Below are 26,530 nucleotides of genomic sequence, written 5' to 3'. Positions count from 1 at the left end.
CAGGGGCAGGCATATATCTCTGGCTTTGAGCTAGGAACTCTCTCTTTGAAGTAGGAACTAAAGCTGCTCAGCCCTTTCGTGAGAAATCATGGGATGTTCTCCGTCAGCTCAACAGTTAGAGGACTGATTTCTGGTGTGGGACACTGGGCTCATGACATGAACCAGGTTCTCATTCTCTTAGGAGAAGCCCTACCTATATGGTGTTCTGAAAAGAAACCTGCGTCTCCTGTTTCATTTTGCATAAAACAATTAAATATTAATGGGGTCAGAGATAGAGGAGGGGAATTTTATCCTGCAGTGTACTGTTCAGCACATTTGACTGGCAATAGGAACAGATAAGCCCAAACCCCTGCTCCAGTGTCTAATTATGGATATAGGTACACAGTTTCTGTGCAAAGCACAAGGCTATCTCATCACTTTATGTCCAGTAGACCAATGGCTAAAACACTCATCTGACTTATTTTCTCCAAACTGGGCAGAGTAGCTATCCACCATACAGCAGGGTGATATGATTATTATATTTGACAAACCAAGGCACTCTCCATGTAAGATCAATCTGTGTCCTCATGCTTCATTTGGCTTAGATGTAAGATAGGTCCCTGACTACGGCAGCTGTGTTCAGAAATTGCACATAATCATAGGCAGAAATATTTGTGCCAAAGAATTTTTTCTTCCCTGGGAGGTTAGGGGGCTTTCGGGAGTTTGAGAATCTGTGAAGTCTAATGTTGAAGGCTAGAGTGTGTTTGTGGATCTACCCACCCCAAAGCTTTATAGAGTAAATTTATTAGAGTCTTTTGCCATTTTTTTTTTTTTTTTCCCCTGAGGGATATTGGCTGGTGATACCTTAAATGCTAATTTCCCATGAAAACACCAGTTTGCTAGACAAGTACAGCTATCAGAGCAGTTCTGTGCATTGCAGAGTTCAGAAATCCATATTTAGATTTGCCAGTTTACCATATATTATAATGACTCCTGGTTGGTACTTAGCTAGTAATTAGTTCATAGAGCCATAGAATAAAATAGGTTGGAAAAGACCTTCAAGATCAAGTCCAGCCATCACCCAGTTACCTACCTGTAGCTGACCCTTAACTATCCTACAAGTAAAATGCGAGAGAATGACAATAATTTAATTTAGCTTGAAAACCTGTTAGATGAATCAAGAAATCAGCTACAATTACTTATTTTTTCTGTGGCATGTTTTACGACTCTGTCGTGCTTAGCATTAGGAAGACATAACTGTGAAAAGCTTCCTAAACTGCACATTTTTATTGTTTTAAGTTGCTGCCAGCTGCAAAAAGAAATTCCTGAAGGCAGGAAATCAGCAGCAGGTTCCAAGGATTTTATGTTCCATAGAATCTGATTTTGTTTCTCAAAACCAAAACATTTGGTCCTTATTGGTCAGGAAGATAACCTTCCCCCTGTAAATCAGCACTTGGCTGCCTTGTTTGTTCTGCAAGTCAGATGGACTAAAACAATAAAACATGTAGAGTTGTGACCTCAGCCCATTCATCTTCACTGAGTGCTCCTCGCTTCAAAGCCTGTTTTTTTGTTCTTCAAATGCACATGCTTTTCCGAGGCCTGGAATATACTCAGAAATTTTGCAGCAAAGCTATGATGGATTTCAGCATTTGATTTTATTATTTTTTTTTACCCTTGTGATTGTCACAACTATACTTGCAAAGGCTCTTATGTGGATATGGGTATTTTACCAGCATAGCTTTCTCTGTCCAAGGAATTGACTGAATTAATATTAGTGAATTACTACTTTTTTTTTCACTTTATAAGCATCATCTCACTTGAAGTACAACTTCAGCGATTATCGGCTACATTGGCAGCTGTTCCTAAGTACAGACCAAGTTTTAACTTTGAAACAAACCACTCGGCTTAAGTCACAAACATTTTGTATTTGGCATTTTTAGCACGGGTATATATATATATTCCCTTATTACAAAATTCAGCAAGCAGCTCAAACAAGAAAGAGACTTTAGACACTGAGGTAGTTGCTGGAGAGAGCAGCACCATACAGACTTCTGAATAAATCTCCGGAGTCAAAAATGGAAGGCAGCATCACTCCAGCCTGTTTGCACAGACAGCAGTAGCAAAGTAAAAAACAGGAATCTCCAAACTATTTTTACCATGTTAGAGGTCTCCTTACCAGGCTGGCCAATGCCTAGGTAGGTTGCTGGAGGATTAGGATTGGCAGGACAGTAATAGATTATTAGGTCTTGCCAACATAATATTTCAAATTCCCCAGATTGATCCTTTACTTGGTGTTATACAGAGGATGGGAGGTATACCATTGTAAGTGTCAGCTGGTGTTAGAACTAAATACTGATTGCTCAGATTACTGGGGAAAAAAAATGCTGTTGTTTCTTCTGCGTGACTTTTTTTTATCCAAAGAACTGTATCGTATTACACAACGCATCATTTACACAAAGCAGACAAATCTTCTATTGCTATTTCCAATTGGGAAAACTTTATTCACATGAGAGCTGCATCACATTTTTCATCCTCTTTCAGTTAATGATGAATGTGGATTTCTTATAGAGCCTTACACACTGCAAAGGATGTTCTACCTAGCCTCATTCAAGGTATTGCTCCAATATGAAAGAGGTCTGTCACAGACAAACATGCTGATCTCCACATTTAAGACAGACTACAACTAAAGAGAAGCTTTGAGTGTGCTACAGAGCTTCAGATTTGAATAGAGTGAGCCCTGGATGTTCACTTGTAAGTTCTGGCTTTGCTGAAGCTTGTGACAAAACATGCTGCAAAGGTACCATTCTGTCTGGCAAAAATTCTTTGTATACCAGCTGGTGTAACTGACTGCACTAAATTTCCCAGAACTTAAAAACTTCTTTTTTATATGTGCAAGAGTGAGAGTGTATAAACACACGCACATACACGTGTGTGCATATGTCATCTTTCTAAAATGGGGATCTTTAAAGTAGGTCAGAGTGACTTTATCAATGTAGTCACTAAATGCTGCTACACCTAGAGCAGATCTTGAAAGTCACACGGTTCACAGTAAAAGAAGGGTAATAGTTTTGATCAAGCAAGTGAAAAAACCAATGCAATATGAACAAAAGATGCACAACTTTATGCATAATCCTATTTTTAAATTATCACTAGGTAAACAAGACTTAGGAAGCATTTACCATTGCATTAAAAGTTTTAAATATAATTAAGCCAAGAAGCAATTAAATTACAGACTCAGAAGAGTGAAAGGTTGAATTAATTCCGAAGTATTTGAAAATGCTGCTTTAAGGAGTTTGGCTGTTCCTAATTTAAACTTGAACTATTTTGTTCAGGACAGTATTACTGTTTCAGTGGTATAACTCATGTAGCAAAGTTAGGTGTGCACTTAAATGCTTGCAGGGCTGCTGTTAAACAGTTAATCTGCTGCAAATGTTAATGGCAGGAAAGAAGATTATTAAGCCAAATAAAGACATTTCCTCAAACCCAATGCATCTTCAAATAAAAGTCTTAAAAATACATTTTTTAATTGGTTTCCTTTACTAAAACAAGGATAGTTTTTCTTTTTCTGCAGCAAATTATATTAAACAATGATTCTCTGTTTCGGCTTCATTTGCATGTGCTACTCCAGTACAGATACTTTGTGTTGGTGAAACAGGCCTGTAATGTAACCCCTACGTACCATTATATTTTTTTAAAGGAATTAACATGAAAAAAAGAGCCATTACAATAATAAATAAAAACTCTGTTCCTCCCTCCTCTGCAACATATCCTTCAGTTGCTGTGGACAAATTATCCAAACTCAAATGCACTTAGGGGCCAGGAGAAAAAGAAAAAGGAAGAAAACCATCCCCCATCTCCAGGAATGTGTGCACATTCAAGGAAGACAAACATGATTTTGTCTTTTGAAAAATGCAAGCATGCCAAGTACTTCTGCTGAGGGAAATACTTGTGTACAGTACTCATTTCACCTCTGCTTTACTTAAGCTCATCTTCCAAATGGGGTTCCCTGTACTGTAGCTAACAAGATGTCCCCATTTCCAAACAGCAGTGTTTTAATATATGTAAGCATATGCATAATATCCCATGTGCCTCATACTTGCACATTGCAACACAGTCTCAAAATGTATGGAAGCAGTATGCTTTATTACAGATCACTAATGAAACTATCATGAACATACGTATTTGAGATAATTAAAGTTAAAAGAAGGCAGCACATTTATTTCCTGAGAAAATAAGATCCAAAACTGTGGTTCATACTTTCTTTTGCTTTATTTTGCAACTATTACTGCCTCCCTCAATGAAATAATATTGAAATACATGAAATATACAAATATATATTATCCATGTATAATATATATCTAATATATTCATATAATATATAATATATGAATATATAATACACGTATATAACACAAAACATGTATGAATATACTGAAATATATGATATAATATGCTCTATCCTGCTCATGCTGAACTTGTGCTTTTCTGTTAGGCGTTATGGATGCCTACAGGTATTGCCAGAGTACTACATAGGCAGTTGTATGTACAGATTTCTGTACTGAAAGAAGGACAGTGATGTCATCTCTGCTCTGTAGTCACAGACATCACCTGCAAGGGTCTCAATGCAGGCTGGGTCTTATAGTAACAACTGAGGCTTTACCACTGCTCAGCCCCCTGTCTTTATGATGATGTTTGAAGTTCTTTCATAATGCTCAGAAACTGAAGTCTAGAGTATAGGAGATTGTCATATCCAGGTTTTAAAACTGATCATTTTCTTTATCATGATAAACATCTTGTGGCACATCTTCTAAGCAACAGATGAAATAATTGCAGTGACATTTTAAAAGGAAAGCTATTATTCCCTACTACTAGTGAAGTAGAAGTGTTTAAAAAGTCAGAGAAATTGGCTATTCTCTAACCATACTTTTGCTATTTAAATATCATTTGATGATGCTAGGTAATACGCTGGGGTCAGTTGTGCCTGCACGTGGGTTCTATGAGGGTCTTTAATGTTCTTGGTAAGCTGCCCCCAGATGACCAAAAGAAAGAGTGAAAGCCTCCAGCCTTTCCACCACTCACCAGCTGGTGCAGACAAGCCAGGCTGGAAGAGAAGGTAATCTGTGTTAGAAGAAGGCTTGCAGGAACTAACTTTGGGAACTATCACAGATCATGGCAAAAGCAGGGGCTCAAGAAGTTTAGCACCTGTCCCGTGCCCACAGAATCACTGCTAACACACTGCCCATTATACGTTTTCTAGCCTCTGCTTTCTTGCCACCATATCCTCATGTGGTTTTCTAACATCTCTGGTTCTTATTTACTGAAGAAGACCTCTGAATGCCACCAGAGAGCAGAAAAACATCTATAACATTTTTATATCAAATCATATTGTCATATTGTTTACAATCCCAGACCTATATTCCAAGTTGTGTGTTTGGTTTGGTTTTGGTTTTTTTTTCCCTTTTTGTGATGATAAAACCTGACTACATGGCATATTTTACTGGCTGTTGGTTTTGCTGTTTTGCAGTTTTCTTTTATTCTGTCAAGAGGTTACATGACAGGATTTGTTGCCCTTGAATGTCATTTCAGTCTCACCTTTACTTCAGAGGAATATATGATTTTCTTTGTGCAAGAATCCAACACAAGCCCTTTATGAAACTTAGAAAAACATTCCTAGCTTTACCCAAATGCAAATGTTGCCATGAACACCTGGTTCAAAAAAGAGCAAGTCCTGGCACTGTACCTCAGATACATGCCCATGCAAGTTGGTGGGAGTTCCTCCATGCCAAATCTCAGAATTTGACTCAATCAAGGATCAGTCTTTATCATTAAGACAAAAAAAATCCACCAAACCCAGGAAATCTGTGAAACCAAGCATGCTTAAACAGGTTTAACTACTGCTTGTCTACACAGCAGAACTTCAGCACAATTTTTCACTTGTATGTCCGTATTGATGGAAAATCATTTGCATTCTGCATTCAAATGCTGATGAACAAAGTTGTACTAGCAAAGCTACAGTGGCATAATTGTTTTCATATCTTTCCACTATTGTTTTGTCTTTGTACAAGTTAAGAAGTTTGTTTACTGGTTAAGAATACTTTCAATTTAGTATAATTTACATTGGAACTGGTACTCCTTTCATGGTGTATTCTCAGTTAAACCAGAACAACTCAGTGGACACTGTGAATGGACTCAGTAGACACAACAGGCATCTCCAGCCTATAACAGGCACATCAGGACACCTGAAATCACAGAGTTTTTAAGAGATTTGTTTCAGCAGAAATAAGTGTTTGTGAGAAACACTAAAGACTGAGAATCACCATAGAAACAGATAGATGTAAGGTACAAAAGAATAGGACATCAGCCCTTGGGAGCTTGACCTTAGAAGATACCTAGAAAGTTTTCTCACTGAAATCTGGAGGAGAGAGGCTTAAATTTCTAAATAAAAATTCTTCCTGTATACTGGAAAGGGAGGCTTTATTATTTATGAAGAACACGACTGCATGAAAAATATCTGGCTCTATCATCAGTTTCTTCTCATGAAGCAGTTGAGAGACTACCAAATTTAGCTTAATTCATGTCATCAAAAAGAACAGACTTTTTTTTCTCCCTATTTAAATTTTCAACACAATTTCTTTGTAATCTTAGTTGAGGCGCTTCCTGAAGTCATTGATTCATCATCTGTAAATTCGGGATATTGACTAGGGTGGAGTCAACAAGCAAGTATTGTGAAGTCAAAGGCTAGAAGAGTACTGCATGCTTATAGTACTTGCAGAGTCTGCCAACCTATGGATTTCCAAGTGTGAAGTTAAACACCACAGTTGTCAGTAAGTGGCAGAGAGTTGTCCTAGCAAGGAATCAAAATTACAATGGTAAGCACCTTGAATCTACAATAGAATCATAGAATCATACAATAGTTAGGGTTGGAAAGGACCTTAAGATCATCTAGTTCCAACCCCCCTGCCATGGGCAGGGACACCCCACACTAAACCATGCCACCCAAGGCCTCATCCAACCTGGTCTTGAACACTGCCAAGGACGGAGCATTCACAACCTCCCTGGGCAACCCATTCCAGTGCCTCACCACCCTCTCAGTAAAGAATTTCTTCCTTATATCCAATCTAAACTTCCCCTGTTTAAGTTTGAACCCGTTACCCCTTGTCCTGTCACTACAGTCCCTGATGAAGAGCCCATCCCCAGCATCCTTGTAGGCCCCCTTCAGATACTGGAAGGCTGCTATGAGGTCTCCACGCAGCCTTCTCTTCTCCAGGCTGAACAGCCCCAACTTTCTCAGCCTATCTTCATACGGGAGGTGCTCCAGTCCCCTGATCATCCTCGTGGCCCTCCTCTGGACTTGTTCCAACAGTTCCATGTCCTTTTTATGTTGAGGACACCAGAACTGCACACAATACTCCAAGTGAGGTCTCACGAGAGCAGAGTAGAGGGGCAGGATCACCTCCTTTGACCTGCTGGTCACGCTCCTCTTGATGCAGCCCAGGATACAGTTGGCTTTCTGGGCTGCGAGCACACACTGAAGCCGGCTCATGTTCATTTTTTCATCGACCAACACCCCCAAGTCCTTCTCTGCAGGGCTGCTCTGAATCTCTTCTCTGCCCAACCTGTAGCTGTGCCTGGGATTGCTCCGACCCAGGTGTAGGACCTTGCACTTGGCATGGTTAAACTTCATCAGGTTGGCATCAGCCCACCTCACAAGCGTGTCGAGGTCCCTCTGGATGGCATCCCTTCCCTCTGGCGTATCAACCGAACCACACAGCTTGGTGTCATCGGCAAACTTGCAACTGCTCCTTGCCATTACACAACCTATATCTAAGAAGAGCTACTTTTCAAATGTGCAAAACAGAAACATCAGCCTTATCTCCAAGTATAAGTCACTAGGCAGAGCTCTTTCACTAAGATCATCACATCCTTGAACTTCCATACTTTTTTCTTGTCCTCATCACTGATAAGTGATGATGTTTGTAGTTTCTCTGTACATAGTGCATGCCAACACAGCCCTGGAGCTGTCTTGAAAAAAAGGATTAATCTAGTATATCTAATAGAACCTGTGCAATATCTCAACTATTATACGCACATTTTGGTTTATTCACTTGAAAAATTACATATTTTGTAGAAATTCACTTAGAAGTAGATGAAGTAATGGCCAGCTCTATCTTCTGGTGAAAGGCTTATATTTGACTACCTTAGTCTGGCTGAGTACAAATGGGGAGTACCTCATTATTAGAAACCCACTAAAGCTATTGTTCAATTTTCTCCTGTTACAGGAGAGTTTATTTTAAATGTTACACAGTTTAAACTTGGGTTACAATTGGAACATAAACTGAAGATTTAAGTCTATCCATAATGACTATTTTCAGTGCTGGTGAGGTACAAACAGTCCAATAAGTATGAAGAGTTTACAAAGTGGTATAATATCTGAGGGGCAAAGGGCTACTAGTGTTAGCATTATTAGTATAAGTGTAGTTAAGATACAACTTTAAAGTATAAAGCCCAAAGACTTGCATGCATCAGCACAGGTTTGTACTGAATCTGAATGTTTGACATGCACCTTTTGTGTAACGTGCAGAGATTTTGAAACAGTTTATGGTATCTGGTTTCACAGTGAAGCAATATCCCTCCCCCCTTATAAAAATAAAAAAAGATTTCTTAAAATAAAGCATCTTCCTGCATTGTTCAGTAAACCTGCTGGATGAGCTGTGACTCCATAAAGTTTAAGAACTCATTTATTATGTTGGGAGATCAGACACTGCATTTACGCACACAGTGCATCTCTAAAACCTAGCTTTCATTAGAGCTGTGGGGAGGCCCAGTCTTTCTCTCTTCACTCAAGAAGGTGAAGCTCAAGAAGATAATTAACCATGAAACAATAAGGAAGCTTGCTGGGTAAGCACTTGTGTGAAAACAGTTACTCCTCACAAAAGAGGGGAAATTAGCTGGCTGGATAAAAAAGGAAGTGTCAGACTGGAAGACTGAAAGGACTGCAAGAATAAGTAGAAGCTCTACGCATCATTAATGCAATTTTTTTAACACATAAACTTCACTGCTTTTCTAAATTTAAATGCATTTAAATGCTATGTGTTAGGGGAGATTAATATGCCATTTTAAAATAATTTCTCTTAAACTTTCCATTTTCACATTTCACCAGTTTTAGTCACCCTTGCCATGTATGAAAAAATTCCTGCCTCTTAATATTGTATTCTTGTTTACAAAGCCAATGTACACAGAGCATTCTGAAAAGATTCAGCTTGCTCCCTGCATTTTACAAGCCCATTATTTTACATTAATACAGATATTTTTATGAACAGAAAGTTTGTTTTGATTTTACTGTTTCACAGAGTAAAGACTTATGATGTGTGTTTCCTTTCAAAACTTCCTTCTACCCAAACAGTGTTCCCTGAAGCAGCCACATTTTTGGCAGAAATTCAGTTATATGCTATGCCAAAAGAAATAGAATAAACAAACACTGCTTAATGCAGCTGGCTAGGTAATTTACATATTACTGCACAGCAAACATGAAGACCTGAATATGGATTAGAGCTACAACGATAACACAAATGTCTTACATGTAAGGAGAAATGAAATTCAGATCATCGTTGCTAACAATTTACATTTTGTTATTTAATGCATATTATAGTATCTCTGACATAAATGTATGTACATATTTAAGAAATAAGTAAATGTATGTATTATATATTTTTTGGTATATTTTACAGAAAAAGATACTAGAAATATCTTGAAAAATTGTTAAGTGGATACATTTTTCAAAGTTTTCTTCTGGTGAGAACAGATTACCTAAATGGCCACATCCTGGTTTTTGAAAATAGAAAAAAAACCAACCAAATACAATGAAAACCCTTTAGGCATTCCTTAAAACTTTTTTGCTGTACATAAAAATAAAGTATAGGTAGGCCTCCAAATCTGCAAGCTCATGTGCTATCAAAAAAAATTTGTAACTTTGGGTGAGATCAACAGCCAGTCAGCTGAGTCCATCTCCTGCAGTGGCCAGTAGTGAATGTTTATGCAAAAGTTAAAAACCCTCAAACACATAGAATGGCATAGAAGCTGCCATCCCAAATTTGAGAAGTCAGCCTGTGGGGACTACAAAGTTGGAATTCAATATACATTAACTGATGTCTCCTTTATCAATTTGTCTAATCACTTCCTGAACTAATTTGTATTTTTGCTGTCCACAATATCCTGTAGGAACAAGTTTAATTTTTATTATACACTGTATGAAATTGACATTCCCTTTTGATTATTTTAAATCTCCTGCCTTATAATTTCATTTGGTACCTTTTACTTTTTGTGTTATGAAAAAGAGTGAATAATTGTACCTTATTTATTTTCATGCATTTTTTAAATAGTTTTTCACTGTATTTCTGTCTGCTTATGGCGGATACAGCTCCTTGAACATCCTGTAATATTGAACAATGAAACACTGATTATGCATATACTTACTGAAGATCCTGCAAATACATTTCCATAATGGCCAGAGGATTGGTGCCTTATCTTCCAGTATGGAACAGCCATGTAAGATGGAAATAACTGCTGTACAACCTGTCAGAAAATAAGGTTTCTTTCTCTCTTTCTAAAAACTATTTTGTTTGATAACTCTTGAAACAGAACATCAGAAAATTAGATTCAATTACACTCACACACCACTCCTTGCAGAGCTGGGGTCATTAGAGATAGAGTGCAACAGTCATTAAAATAATTAAAAAATCACAAGTTTGTGACTTTTGCATTTCCCTTAACTCTAATCTTTTAAACAATGCTGACCTCGGTCATGATCTTATGATTAGTGAATATTAGGCATCTAAATTAAACACTTACTTCATCCTGTAATTGGAACACAATGCACGGTAATGAAAGTCAGAATCAGCTAAGCACTTTTAAATATCTGTCCCTATATTTAAGTGCTTAAATAGGAAGTGAGTTCTTTTGAAATAAGACCTCTGTTCTTCAAAATAAAAACCTAGCCATTTTTTTTTCTTTTGTATGATTTTTTTCCCCCATATAAATGGTGTTTGACAGTTCTTTCATCATCAGCATGCATTGGAAGTACCAGATTTCCAATTCCTAAATATTAGATATTTTCCTACTATAATCGATTATTCCTAAGAATTCACTTGAATATTTTACACATCTTACAGTTTTAATGAACGTTTCAGGCCCAGGGAATGTGTTTTTATCAAAGCTTTGGAAAGTGCTTTACCCACACTGTTCCAACCACTATTTAATTTGTAGCATGGAAAAAAAGATTAATAGATTGAGAAACTGTTGGTATAATTTTTGCCATCATGCTATAAAGCCCTAAACCTGTTACTGTGATGTTGACTTTTCTCATTATAAAGTTCTAAAGCTCACATTTACAGATTCCATAGGATTGAATTCTGCTGTCACAAAACCTGAATTTTTCTAATTACTTCAGGAATATTTGGCGTTTTTAAAAAATTGTGGTAAGTTGATTTACTAAATAAATTTTAGCTATTAATGCAAGGAAATTAACAATGCTAGATACACCACCAATGAGGGTCAAATGCTATTACCTATGAGAGATATGATGGTGTTTTCATGATTATATGTTTAATTATAAAGCTATGTGATAAACTGGCACTTTTGAAGGCCTCACTGGCATTTGAAATCTCTTGAGGTTTTGTGAAGATCGCCCACTTAAAAAAGTCATATCAGCAGAGAAGTATTAGCAACTTGCTACCAGCTATGAGATTCTCTCATTCAACTCCAAACCAGATCCAGTCTGAAACACAGTTGACAGTAGATAGCTGAGAAACAGAAATATCTGTGAGCTGCATGGATAAATGCAGCAGCTTTTCATAACATTAAAACAAAAGATTTGCAGCTTCTTATTGGGTAACACAGCACCACTGACAGCCTTGAAAGTTGCTGAGATAGAACAGTTTAAAGCGTTTAAGCAACTTTAAAATATGTAATTTTTCACTCTCTGAATTTATACATTTGAACAGACAAAAATCTGAATTAGTCAGAAAAGGAATAGAGAAGAAATCCAAAGAATTTATAATCCTTATAAAATATAAATATATATGTAGATGTATCTACAAAACCTTGTGGCACTGAGCTAGCAAGTTGATGTAATTCTTCCTCTAATACAATAAAACATAATAGAGAAAAAAAATCGAAGTATCTGTGACTTAAAGACTTGCCAGTCACTGAAACAGACTGCTCACAGGATGCTACTAAAAAACATTATTACAGATGCGGTATTTTACACCTAGTTCAGACACTATGCTCTGAGCTAATTATAACACCAGGAACCCAGGTCTTGTAACACTGTGATCACGATATTTTCTGCCTTGACTATCCAAAGTGGGTTTTTCATTGTAGTATGACCTGTGGGCAGTACTTACACATGATCAAGCAACCATGTTTAGTTTTAAAATAATACTGAGAAACTTCTTTTATGCTTAGTTTATTTTGCTTTTTTAGCTTTTTTGTTTAAAACCATTATCAGCCATTATGATGCATTTCCAGTCTCATAAAGAAACCTGTTTTCTAAAAAAAGCAAGTGAATTTCAAATACTGCAAAGAAATGTTGTGTGCCTCATCAAGAAAAAAAAAAAATTAAAATCAAAGGGGGCTTAGAGTAATTAAGTATTGCAGCAATTGATTTTATCATTAAAATTACTCTTTACTTTTAAAGTAATTTCATTTATCTTCCTGTGTTCATGCCAACAGCAAAAAAGTAACTTTTACTTCTCATGTTACAAAGTTTGCTGGGTACTTTGGAGAAGGCAAAGACACTAAACGTGTCTGCAGAATTAGCAAGGAGTGACAGAAGAGAAGTACGCATCTCAAAGAAGTATATGAGTCCAGCTGAGGTTGATGGTGATTGAAACTTGTTATTGTAGGATTGTGGTAGAACAAGCTACAAGAAATGTTCTTGTAGGTTTCATTATCTTCCAAACTAAAATTTCAAATGTAATCAACCCCACCAGCATTAGCCAGAAATGTATGTCTAGAAATTTCAATGCAGAGGAAAGGATTGAAAAAGTGAGAAAGCTGAACTACCCTTTCTCCTCTAGGTGGTTCACCTTATGGAGCAAAGCTAAACTGCACTGGAAGAGGCTCTACAGCAAAGCCTGTTCTTCGCATTGTCCACACTGAAACTGTGCTGCACGTGAAGACTTTCTATTCAGTGCTCCTTTTTCATCAACAGAAAATAACAAAGGTCACACGAGCAACAAAGTAGAATTAGTGAGTACATTTGCTCTCCCAACCTAAACAATTTAGCCTACTCCCAAGTCATCTTCTGGGACTCTAGAGAAAGTTAGGATTAAGTACCTTTACACCCCCTTCATGGGAAGAGTTCAGGCTTCCCATGGTTTAACAGAGATGATGAAATAATGAAATAGTCTCTGGAGTCTGGATTAACCATTAGCCCAATCCAACCAATAACTAAATAGTCCATAACATGATTAAAATCCTAGCAGCAGCTAAAAGTCTGACTTGGTGGCAGTGAACCCACATGACCACTTCTGAGTGTTTGCTCTCTCACAGGACTGGAATTTACTCTGGTTTGGATGGGGTTATGAGTCTGAATATAAACCTGGGGATTCCTATCATTTTTAAAAAGTCATGCTAAGACATTACATCTGTCAGAGTGAGTGAAACAGTTAAATAATTTAGCAGATTGGGTACACTGCATGAAGTATTTCACCTTTGGATTGTTATCTTATACTGTTAGCTAGTTGTGACAGAAAGTTTTGAAGTCTCTGAGGATGAAGTCCTCTGTATTAAATGTATTACCTTTTTCTTTCTATTTACTCTAAAACCCTACCACTGCAGTGACCACTCAAGAGATATCCTCAGGAATATAACACAATATTTACCTGAATTCTTATTTAATTTTGATTGAACTCCAATTGCTTTACAATTTTTTTTAACAAGATATGCACAACAAGAAGGATTTTATCAGCTTCAGTTTTGCCACATCATCCAGACTCTGCATACTGCCATGGTGGCTGCCATCATAACTGTTGCTGGTCCTCCAGAAAATGATGAGAAATACATAATTTCTTGTACAAACGTGAGGCATGTCTCCTATCTTCAGTTAAAGTCTGAAAAAAATCTAGGCCTATGTTTGCCATTTATGTAGCTTCATTTTAAATACCACAGATAATTATTCCATGTCACAAATCAGGCATGCAATGAAACTCAGAAGCTCAAAAACATACACACCTCAAGTAGGAGAATAGTGCATCACATCACAGACTCGACAATTAACTATCCATTCACTTTAAAAATACGTATTTTAAGGAAGACCAAAGTGAGCAGTCTTCAGTATTGAAATATAAGTAAAACAAGATGACAGAAACAAATACAAGCAACATTGTACTGTCATATGTTATATGAAGAGGTCTAATACCAAAGCAAAAATTACCTGTGACAGATAATGAAAAAACAATTTGTAAAGGTTCAAACGAATCATTAAATAATTTATTTGTGATGGCTAGATCATATAATAGGTGTTCAGCACTTTACAACATGTAGTGTGACCTCCTCAGCCAATTAAGTTAATCATCAGTCAGTACTTTTCTGTGTTAGGTACTTCTAAATTTTATGCAAGATTTTTAGCTAGATCTAACCTTACAAAATAATAGCTTGTGATAAAAATACTTTAGAAACTAATGCTTTGTTTAGTGGAGCTATCTAAAAAGTAACGACAACTTCATTTTTTACTCTGACAGAAGGGGTTTGTGCTCTTTTTTTTCTCTTTAAGCCCAGAACAAGTGTCATTCCATGATGTATTGGGCATATGTTGCAAGGTTTAGGTAGCAGGGGAGGCTACCAGGCTGGCTTCTGTGAGAAGCTGCTCAGAAGCCTCTTCTGTGTCCAGCAGAGGACCTGTGGCCCCATAGAGAAAGGAGCACACACTGAAGCATGTTTGCTGCAGGACTTGTGACCCCATCAGGACTCACACTGAAGCATGGGAAGGACTCACATTGGAGGACTGTCTGCTGCAGGAGGAACCTCACGCTGGCGCAGAGGAAGAGTGTGAAGAGTCCTTCCACTGAGGAGGAAGGAGCAGCAGAGATACAGTATTTGATGAATTATCACAATCCCCATTCCCCCTCCCCCTGCATCTCTGGAGAGGAGAAGGAAGGAAAACTGGGAGGTAACTTTAGCCTAGGAAGAAAGGAGGAGTGAGGAAAAGGTTTTTTTAAGAGTTAGTTTTATTTCTCATTACCCTACTCTGATTTGATTGCAATAAATTAAACTGATTTCTCCAAGTCGTGTCTGTTTTGCCTGTGACAGTAATTGCTGAGTGATCTCTCTGTCCTTATCTCAACTCACGAGTCTTTCAGTATACTTTTTCTTCCCTGTCCAGCTGAGGAAGGGCAGCAATAGAGCTGCTTTGGTGGGCACTTGGCATCCAGCCAGGGTCAACCCATCACACATCGCTTAAAAAAATATTGCCAGTGAATTAAATATAGAGAAGTGAAGAGGAGACACCACGGCTAGTGCTATTACAAACTGTTTTCTTTTACAGACAGCATCACAGAAACAGAGAAATAGAGAAAAAGGACAAAGATACCAGATCAGAAGGAACATAGTATTTTTAAACAACTTGTTTTTCAAAGTGCATTATAAAGAATGAAATGCAGAGGAAGCTAGAAAAAATCCTAAACAGAGCTTTAAGCAGGCTCTTCCAGTTCTCAGAAACAAGCCTGTGGAAAAGAGAGAGGTGCCTTTTTTTTTTTTTTTCAAAGTGAGCTGTCTCACCATTGCAGATTTTCCCAAGTCCTTACAACTCTAATTAAAATGTGGTAATTGGTTATGTTACCTCAATTACCATGATGCATGGACATTGATGCAAAGCGACACCAATTGAATCCCTTGGGTGTTATACCCCAAGGCCTTCCCATTTATTGTGGCCTTATTATTTTCAATTATGTGACTGGATGTGCAGCATACTTTCAAGCTGATACAAATGGGGGTTTTGCTGGACATACAGCGCAGGGTACACATGGTATGACTCAGGAGAACAAGAGAAATAAAGATACTTTTTTTTCATAAGCATAGTAATGAACTTACTGATCAGGCAAATGAATATTTCAGATATTTTCAGGACAAAGTGAGAATTACAGCACTTTAGCTCAAATCTCCTTAGCTCAAAATCTCCATTTTAAAAGCATGATTAATACTGTCCCTTCAATAATTAGGATAATTGAATAAGAAAAGAGACTGCTCCATAAAACAGATATGCTTCTCATTCAATGAATGAGCAGTCTGGAGAAAAAGCAGTTTCACCAGTCACCAAAAAGGCAGGAATATTGAACTGCAACTGAAGACATAAAATCCATTAGAAACCACACTTTTGTCTCTCTCCTAGCCACAGCTGTACAACACTTCTACATATGATGGTATTGGTAGAACGGTCCCAGAAGAGTGAATTCCCACAGTCACCTCATTGTAGCTTTCTAAAGAGGCATATCTGACTTGGACAGCACATCCCCAAACTGTGAATATCTCTAGCAGCTGGAATAATCCAGTGAGGCTAAACACAACTGACACTGGTTATACCAGTGGCTGAGCAAAAGATTAAAAAAAAATTGTGTAAAACAATTGAATATATTCCCACTTTAACTGCTGTAAACTTATGGCCATGACCATGACTGAGTCTGCTTCAAATCTTTTATGAACTGTTCAGTCTTCCAAGTCGATTAGACTGTCTAAAGGAAAGTGCATAGCGAGTTAAAGCTTCTCCAGCTGTTGAGCAGGAATTTTAGATGGCAATTTTGTATTTAGTTGACTAAGGATTGTTGCTATTGCTGTTGCAATTGCCAGACAGGCTTCTTTTTCTTGTAAGATGATTGCTAGAAGAGTCTTGTTAGGCAAACTATAAGGCATCTGTGTAATTCTGAGCTAAAATTTAGGTGACATATAACATTATATCAGCAAACTATAGAATGATAAATCTGGGGGGAAAGAATTTACCACAAAAAAAAAAAAACAGATGGAGGAAATAAAAACCTCTTTTGCTAAAACAGATTAGGACTGCTTCCAGTAACAAAGTGTCCTACTGTTTTTTTAAGTCATTGTTTTTTCCATTGTATGAATATTTCTTTCTTTATGGCTAGATTAACCTACTGAATCTAAGCACATTTCAGCCTTCTGGAGTGATTCTTATTGATAATTTCACAAGCTAGATATAACTTTTGGTTTGTAAGGAGGACATATTTTGCCAGACTTGAGGTGCTTGTACACATTAATATCTTCTTGTTATTCGTAAACTTATGGTGCCCACTATTGCAAAAGTTGAGCAAAATTAAACATTGAAAACCATCAATGAAGATAAACAATTCAAAAGAAACATAAAAGCCTTTTGTGGCTAATTCCAGCATAGCTTTGTAATGCTATAAGTGCCCAGATAAGTGACTGAATATAAAAAGGGCAGAAATAGGACAAAGGAAGATCCCAGTAACACAAATTAAGATGACATTAGAAGACACAAGTGACTCTTGTCTTATACGAGGCAATATAATCATTTGGGCTATCTTATTTGCTGTCAGCAACTCAGATGCCATGAATGAGTCAGATGCCACCAGGGTATAAAACCATCTCATTTGTTTTCATAAATTACAGTATTCTGTGGACAACTACAAATAAAGACTTGCTACCAAGGGATACTGTTTGTGTGCCAGGACTGGCACACCATCAAATACAAAGAGATAGGGAAGAAGAAGAAACAGTTCTGGTACCTACCCAAGAAATGACTACACAGGAACTGCATGAAAAGGAGTTTAGGACATGCCAACTCAAGCAAGGGAAGACAAAGAAACCTGAATCCTGCAGTGGCTGAGACATCTTTAAATGCTGAGAATACAGATAGCTTTATCAACATGAGAAACTTGTAGATGCTGACATACTTTATAGGATCTTATTATTATAAACAAGCCTAGGCTGAGAGGTTCCAAAACAAAACAGCCCACAGTGAAATTTAGATGAGCATCATGGTAGCTCTAAACGGCTGCCATTTCTCAGCAGAATGATACACTTGCCTGGTGAAAGTCAACTAAGCCCAGCAAATAACTCCAGACTACATTAGGCAAAGTGGGAACAAAGCAGCATGCCCCTTGTAAAGTTCCAAACATCCACACATCAAGCAAGGTGCCATACCCTCACCATGCCTCAACTCCTGATCAACTGCAGTCCCAAACAGAAACACAAGACTTCTTTCTGTTTCAAGAGCAGCAACATGCTCTTATTAGCTCATAGCTGTTTATTTAGAGTAACTGCAGGTACAAACAGCAAAAGCTTCCACACGGCAGCTGCCCACATGCAAAAGAAGGTAACGCGCATTCACTACAGTAACTTAGACCTCTGTTCAGCACCTCTAAGCTATCACAAATACAACTTGTTTCTGTTCCAAGTTCAGTAAAAGAGATGTATGTACTACAACAAAATTATAAGTTTTGTAAATGAAAAAGTCAGTTCATAATCTTTGTGGTACTTTACCTTTTAGAGAAACACAGTAGAAACTCAGTTCAGTCTCTGTTGGGCAGTTATAGATCCAACAGACACTCAGCTTCTAGCAACTAAAATTCAGGATTCTGAGAATTAATATTTAGTTTGCTTGTTTAATATTGCACACACTTGGTTTTGAAGCTCCAAAACTCAATTGTTTTTATTACTACTGGTCAGCTCATTAAACATTTTGTATACCATCAACCATTTGCTAGAGCTATTGATGTAATATAGTAGTAATGTGACCAAAAATGTTTTGAAGATGGACCTATCACAAAAATATAACCAGCCTTTCTCAAAAGAATTAAAAAACTTTACTGTCATAGTTTCTTTACAAATTTTTTCTATTCCTCTGTCTCATATTTACCCCATTTCTATCCTTTTCACTAGACACGAACAAGTCTTTTTCCTTACCTGCTTCCATTTCTCCTTTGTAGATGGATAAGATAAATCAGATACCTGCAGGCCCAGTGTCTGGACTGAAGCTCAAGTAAACTCCATTGCATCTAACACTGCTCTTCTGCCTGTGTTTTAGAGATCTCCTTCTTAGAGTCTATTAATATGAAATAAATACAGACAAAATGGAACTTTTGTCCTGTCCTCCTCATACATCCGCTTTTCTTCATGACCTGTTAGTATGACTGTTCTCCTTCTGGTAATTTGCATCAGTTGTGACATCTACAGCTCTCACTACCTCTATGACAGGAATCACAGAATCACGGAATCATCTGGGTTGGAAAAGACCTTTCAGATCATCAAGTCCAACCTTTATCCCAGCACTGCCATGTCACTAAACCATGTCACTAAGGGCCTGATCTGCACGGTTTTTGAATACTTCCAGGGATGGTGATTCCACCACCACCCTGGGCAGCCTGTTCCAATGACTGATCACCCTCTCAGTGAAGAAACTTATCATAACATCCAATCTAAACCTCCCCTTGCACAGCTTGAGGCCATTACCTCTTGTTCTATCAGTTGTTACTTGGGAGAAGAAACCAGCCACCTCCATTTTCCATCCTCCTTTTGGGTAGTTATAGACAGTGTGATATGTAATGTCAAGCAGGATATGGACTTTATGCCTTCCTCTGCATACATTGTTGTCTCTTTCATCAAACCCATCCCCAAAGTAGTTTCATTACCATCATTAAGATTTGACATTTTTCTGCTTGTTGTATAGTAAAAGCTCCTAGCTGCTCTTGATCGTTTTCAACAGCACTCCTCATTAATCAGTATTTCCCTCTCTGCATATAGATGTATAAGTAAAGGCTGAAAAATAATCTTTTATCAATGTCCTGGGTTCAGCAGCAGCAGTCATTTTTTCTCCTTCTTAGTAGCTGCTGCAGCACTGTGTTTTTGACTTTCGGCCTGGGAACAGAGCTGATAACACCGATGTTTGGTCTGACCAAGGACTTTGTGAGTCTCATGCTCTGCCAGGGAGGAGGTGAAGCCAGGAGGAAGCAGGGACAGGACACCTGACCCAAACTAGCCAAAGAGATATTCCATACCACAGCACATCATGCCCGGGATGTAACTGGGAGTTACCCGGAAGGGCACTCTCTGCTCGGTTGGGCTCGTTTTGGCGGGTGGTATTGTATTCTCTTCCCTTGTTATTTCTGTTATCATTATTATTGTTGGTAGCAGCAGTGATTTGTGCTATACCTTAGTTACTGGACTGTTCTTATCTCAACCTGTGGGAGTTACATTCTTTTTATTCTCCTCCCCATCCCTCTGGGGGTGGGGGGGAGGGGGCGGGAGTAGAAACTGCATGGCTGACTTGCCGACAGGGCTTAAACCACGACAATCAATAAACTACTATGCTTACAAAACCAGCATTGACACTCCATCTGCTTTTCTATGATGTCTTCTTTCTGCGCTACCTCATACAACACACCTTGTTTGACCCATTCTGAAAGCTTGTTCAAACCCATTCTTTCTTCAAGTCCCATTTCTGTCTCAATACCTGAAGCAAAGCAGCCAATAAAACAAACGGGCAAGGTGCACTCCTACTTTATAACATTTGGTAAAGGTAGGACAGCAACAGATTACTTCTACCTTCAAATAGTTCACTCATTCACAGCATCCTTCTCACTAACTCACCATTTCTTGGCCTATTTAGACTAACACTATTTTCATTTAGGAATTGACAGCATTTCTGAACAATGTCTTGTGTATCTTCATACCACACTACCCTAACGGCACTAGAGAAATACAGCTTCTGTTGTTTTTGTAAAGGAAATGTAGCAAAAAGAAGTTAAAACTAGTATTTCACTGTTAGATAATTTTAGGGAGCATATATGTGTCAACCATTATTTTCCTTTTATTTGCCTGATATAAACTTAAAAAATAATGTTAGCTAAATATGTCACATTCTCAGATTTCATCTAGGTTCTTCAGTATATGAACTACATAGAGTTATCATTGCTGTCAATGTAGCTGCAGTATAGAGACTTCAGCATTATGACAGTAGCACAACACACGCTGAGCCAATTCATCCATTGCAGCCAATGATCTTACAGTAGGGATTATTTTGTTCCCCCTATGATTTATTGTTTAAATGTAGGTACTGCTTTGTAATGTAGTTTTATGCTGTAGAAAATCTGTCTAATTTATGCCACTTAATGGATGGTTTAAGCAGAGTGCTATTTTGCCTTGTAGGAATCATTTCCCTGAGATAAAAGCAAATTAATGCATTTTACTTACATTCAAATAACACAGAATTGTATATTAATCACATATCCATGGCATTCTATGTGAAATACACTTCTACTGCTGGGATGCTAATTAAAACAAGTCTTACTTACACAGAAAATGATTTTTCTGAAATATATTTACAATCAGTGAAATATGTCTCTGGGCCCAGTTCTGTTAGGTACTGAGCAACTTGGCAACAGAGGATTATTTTCATTATTTGACAAGATCAGATGTAATGAGATTAAATATCAAGCAAACAGAAAGTATATATTGTGATTTTATCTCAGTAAGCAGTTTTGTCCATAGAATACGATGCTTTGTGAAAAACTAAAGCTTCAACTGTTGGCAGTAAAGACTAGGACTAGCATCTTCAGTCTGCAGAAAGCACAGTGAAAAAGTTTGTTTTGCGAAGAATGAAACCACGAGATCATTTTTAAAGCAAATACCACTCACCGAGTCTTTTTCCAATCTCTTCTGTAGCCTAGTCTGCCACTGGACAGCTTGCATGACAATGGCTTCCCACCTCCTCTCAAGGTTTACGATTATCAGCTGCATAGACTGGTGATCTGCATTTAAGTTACAGGTCTCCTGCTCATCCAGGAGGTGCTGGCATAATCGCAGCACAGAGGCTACCCCACGACGTCTCTGTTTGATCTCACAGCATAAAGACTGCAGGATAGACAAACAACAGATGTCAGTGTGGAATACTGTGGAGATTAAAACATTTACTATTATCTAATATTTAATGGTGCCCAATCTCTGTTTTGCAATAGTTTTTTTCAGCTCTTCCATAAATTCCCATATTTAGTGGCAAAGCTTAGAGTTTTATCTCCAGATAAACAGTCATAATCTTAATACTACAGGAGTAAAGCTACTTTCAGTCTTCTTAAAACAAATGCTGTACATATCTAACTCTTATTAACATTGAAAGTTTTATGCTGTAGACTGGTTTATTCTTCCTTTTTTTGCATTAAACTGAGACACATCTGAAATGAGTTACCCAGACAGTAATCGGATTCAGAAATTCCTTAGGAAAAATCTGGGATATGTGTGTGAAATGTAGTCATGCAATAAGAATATATGTATTTTCAGAAAACAACAATAGAAATTATGGGTCATATGTACCCTTTCAGAGAAGAAGCCTTAAGGAAGGATAAAATTCAGTATAAAGTTCTTTACAAGTTTTCATAAAGTATTTCCAGGGTAGTTCTATGTTCAATTAAATGTAGCAATACTATGATAACTGTATCTTTCTTAAGGATTATTAATTCACTGCATCATTTATTTCATCATACTGCTACCAAGAATGCAGGCTGACTTGAACTGCATGATGGGAGACAATCGCTAAGCACTAATACTGCTGGATATTGATGGGAGACAAGATATGTTGGTTCTATGCCAGAAACCCAAGTAACTACACTGAGAATCTTATTGAACAGCAGTATAAATAATGCACCCTACATGACAAAACTAAAGAGAGATCTACCTCCTGGAAGCAGTTAATGGTATGGGGTGATTTTGAGCATGGTTTTATCCAGAGTCACACTCTACCACCATTCAACATCAAATAGGGATTTTATTAACTCATAATGTATTTTAATAATAATAATATCTATGAATCAGTGGTACAAACGCATGTGAGGATGACTGCTTTGGCCCACTTTCAGAACCGTATACTTCTGCAGCATTGCATGGTTCAAGATTTCGACTATTATCACAGGTCTGTGCTACTCCTGAATTTAATGCAACTGTGCTCCACACATGGGAGCTTTCCAGATAATTTAAATTGTAACTTGCCAACATCTGTTTCTCTCTGTGGGATGCTACAGATGAAAGTGCATGACCCCATGAGAAAATCTGAACTATCTTTCAATCTTGATTTTCTTTTTTTTTTTTTTTTTTTTGAAGACTGGGTATTTGCTTCTAAGCTTCCAGTTAATCATAACAAGAAAACAAAAAAAAGCCACCACACCTCTCAAAGCTGCTCACAAGTGTTAACTGATAAAAATCAGGACCTGCCCTCCTGAATGCTATTAGTTAATCAATAACATTCTATAGAAAGTGAATTCAAGTTCCAGATTTTAATATCACTTTTTCTTTAAAGTTTGGTATTTATACTTAGAAATAGTGTACCTCAAAGAAGTATTTTGATGTTAGATGTGCTTGATCAATAATACTAAGCTGAAAGTCTGAAGCGAAACATCAGTATATACATCTAAAAATACATCTTTAATTTTCCTATGGATAGTGTGCAAGCAATTTTTTTTATTCAAAGCCTTCAAGAGAAATGATGATTAAACCCACAAACACAGCTGAATTACTAATTTACTTTCACTGGCGCAATTGGGCCACTCTAACAGTTAACAGATTGCTTATTAATCAACAAGGGTAAACAAGACAATGCAATCTCATTTAAAGCGGAAGTTTTAATGCCTGAAAGTATTAGTGTTCAAAATGTTAATCCCGATAAGGCTTCATTAGAAGATGCCTTAAAATGATTAAGTCCATTTCATTGTAAAGTACACTGAGTAGTATATTAACAGGTGGACATTTCATACAGATGTTCTACTTATTGATATAATGCATTCTATAGCTATTTAAATTACCCTAACTCTGTAATAGCTAGAATTCTATTACTTCTATAATGAGAGAACCCCATACCTTTAATATTTCTGAATTTTAAATAAGGTGAATGATAAATTCCCAAACCACTATTTATGGCAAAATATGACCAGGAATTTTATTATTCAATTTATACCAGAGCTGCATTTTCACTTATGTTTCCTGAACTTGCCCTTATTTATTTTCCTAGAGTTCATTACTAGCTTCCTTCACAGTTCTTGATGTAACCACCATGTCTGGCACATTTCCTTTCTGATGCTGTTCTTTAGACAGAAAAAAACCAAGCCAAGCCAAAATATCTACCCAAAGATAAAGCCACAGTTCTTATTTTACATTTTATAACTGCTAAGCAATTCAGTTTTATGGAAGTGATGTAAGTTATACACTGACGGCAGTCAAATCTATGTAGATATGCAATAATTCATGGAAGTCAATACAGAATCTGGCCCGCAACATTAACTTACCTTGAACTATCTGACTATGTCATCTTTTATAAATATTGCTCTTTTTTGATGCAATACCATATAAGATGATGAGGTAAGGAGTATTTAATTCATAAGCCTTTATAAGTGAGGCCTTTACATTGCGCTGCCTTGAAAGCAGAGCTGCAGTATCCAACTCATTTCTAATTTACATCAATATTACACCAGCATAATAACAGTAGCTTTACTGAAGCTATTTCTGATTTACATGGCTGTGACAGTACAGTCAGGCCTATGACATTTCTGTTTCAATTTTATTACATGATATTATGGTTAATAGTAAACTGGAGAAGTATGAAGTGCTTGTATCCAACTGTGTTGAAAGAGTTGGCTATAGCAACAATACTTTAAAAGCCAGGGAACTTAATCACGTAAAGGTATCTTTAAGCCCTATATAATAGCACTAACAATTATGAAATTAAAGCAGTATTAGGGTCTGGTATACAGTGTTCTAAAGGAACACCATAACTGCTGTATCCTATGACATGGTATCTCCCAGCGTTGCATATCCACCCATGTTCTGTTATTGTTAAAATGGCACGCTTGTATAAAAACCTTTCAATATGTCAATTGTACACGCAAACTATGCTTCCAGGACCATGGTTACTTTAATTATTTGCAAGGTGCATTCTACATTGCGAATTAACAGCTATCATTCAGGATTAATTACAAAAAAAAAAATAAAAGAAAAAAGAAATTATGAGTATATATACTGAGGCTTGGGCCTGATTGTCTACATCTGCTATAATAAGCTACTGGGTACTTGACAGTTCAGAAAATTAGGATATGATCTAACAGTAGACTGAGGAGCATCACCTAGGCTCGCTTAGTCTGTGTGTGAAAAAGATTTGCTGAAGTACAGATTAAGAGATCTGACACTTTCGATTGTGGGTCCTCACAATATCATGTGTCCGTTGAGCTGCCGTAACTGTAAATACAATTCAAGCCTTTACAAACATGAGAAAAACACTTTCACTTAAATCATTTACAGTGAGACTCAAATTAATATACTTGACGTTTTTGCTGCAGGCTAAACACAGTAACCGCAGCTGCTGAACTTGACTTTGTGTCAGAGTCCTTTGCTTCGCAACAGATACCCTGATAACGTTGAGGTGTTATTTGTTATAATGTTATTACAAGTCACAGTTTCCCATGCTGAGAATTCCTGTCCACAGTGCTAGAATCTTGGAAGATTTTTCTTTCCTCTGCCTACTCCTATTTTCAGTGCTTTGAAGTTATCACCTGCATAGCTAAAAAGGGCTGGCTGAAACTACTTTCACAGCTTGTTAATACCATGCCTTAAATCATCTGGAAAAGCTCCTGCTGAGTTGAATGACATCAAACAGTCCTTCCGAGCCATGGGCTAATGACACTATCTATAGGGATGGACATGGCCGTGAACTGAACAGAAGGTGCTCTGCATAGCTGTGTGACTCCTAAGTGAATGGCACATGACCAGAAACCTGTGTGCAGCCTTAGGCAAAGCCAGAGCATATGGGAGGCATATAAAGATGGGAAGTTGAGGAATACTAGACCCCTCAAGCCCCAAAACCTCCTCTATCCCTATGTGATACTTCCTGCAGTGTATCAATGCCCGAGCTGTGCTGCACCACCTAGTCTGTAAGACTGAAGAACACGGATGGGAAGTTGGCTTTCCCAAATAATGCAATGTGTTGGCTACTGAAGCACAGCTTCATTGAGGTTCTTGAACAAGTGTTTAATATTAACCATTTAAAAGTACTAAGGTTCTCAGCAACTTCTGTAGCACTACTTATGCTTAAAAATAGATTAAAAGTCAGTTTAAGATTAGCTTAGTTCATTCAAATCCACATAAACCACATATAATCATTACATGAAATGTTGATATATGATTTATGTAGCATCATTTATTATGTACTGTTTGGGGAATTAATTTTTATGGGATCTGAAGGTATTTCAAGCATTTCCATCTTTCCTGTTTTCACTTTACAATTAGGAGTAATAAAGGTCCATGTAGAAATGCTTTGAAAATAAAGCTTTGAAAATAGCTGGAAGATGGAAAATAGTAACTTATACAGATGGATTTTTTTTTGTGCTTTCAGGTGCAGAAGAAATGCCAAGGTATACTGAGACAAATGCTATTTCTAGGCTTATTTTGTGTTTCTGTGTATGGGCAATACTGGGTGCTTTTAGGAAAATGAAATAAGATTGACTTCAGATAACTCTTGAATGAACAGATCTAAAACGAACTTTCT

The 26,530-nt window shown here is 37.3% G+C and overlaps 1 protein-coding gene across 2 annotated transcripts in view; it reads right to left on the bottom strand.

The window, feature by feature from the left end:
• AKAP6 (A-kinase anchoring protein 6) overlaps positions 1-26,530 on the bottom strand; it is a gene marked incomplete at its 5' end in the record, with an annotated part of 232,019 nt that overhangs the window by 5,320 nt on the left and 200,169 nt on the right. For both annotated transcript variants that reach the window (XM_080617231.1, XM_080617230.1), the window contains one exon: positions 21,646-21,861. In XM_080617231.1, the coding sequence (XP_080473357.1) occupies positions 21,646-21,861 (216 nt within the window). The remainder of the gene's footprint in view (positions 1-21,645; positions 21,862-26,530) is intronic.

This window comes from Psittacula echo (assembly GCF_963264785.1).
Source record: "Psittacula echo genome assembly, chromosome: 5".
NCBI classification, from domain to species: domain Eukaryota; kingdom Metazoa; phylum Chordata; class Aves; order Psittaciformes; family Psittacidae; genus Psittacula; species Psittacula echo.
The sequence above is the reverse complement of the archived record's forward strand: the minus strand, read 5'-3'. Positions and strand labels throughout refer to the sequence as shown.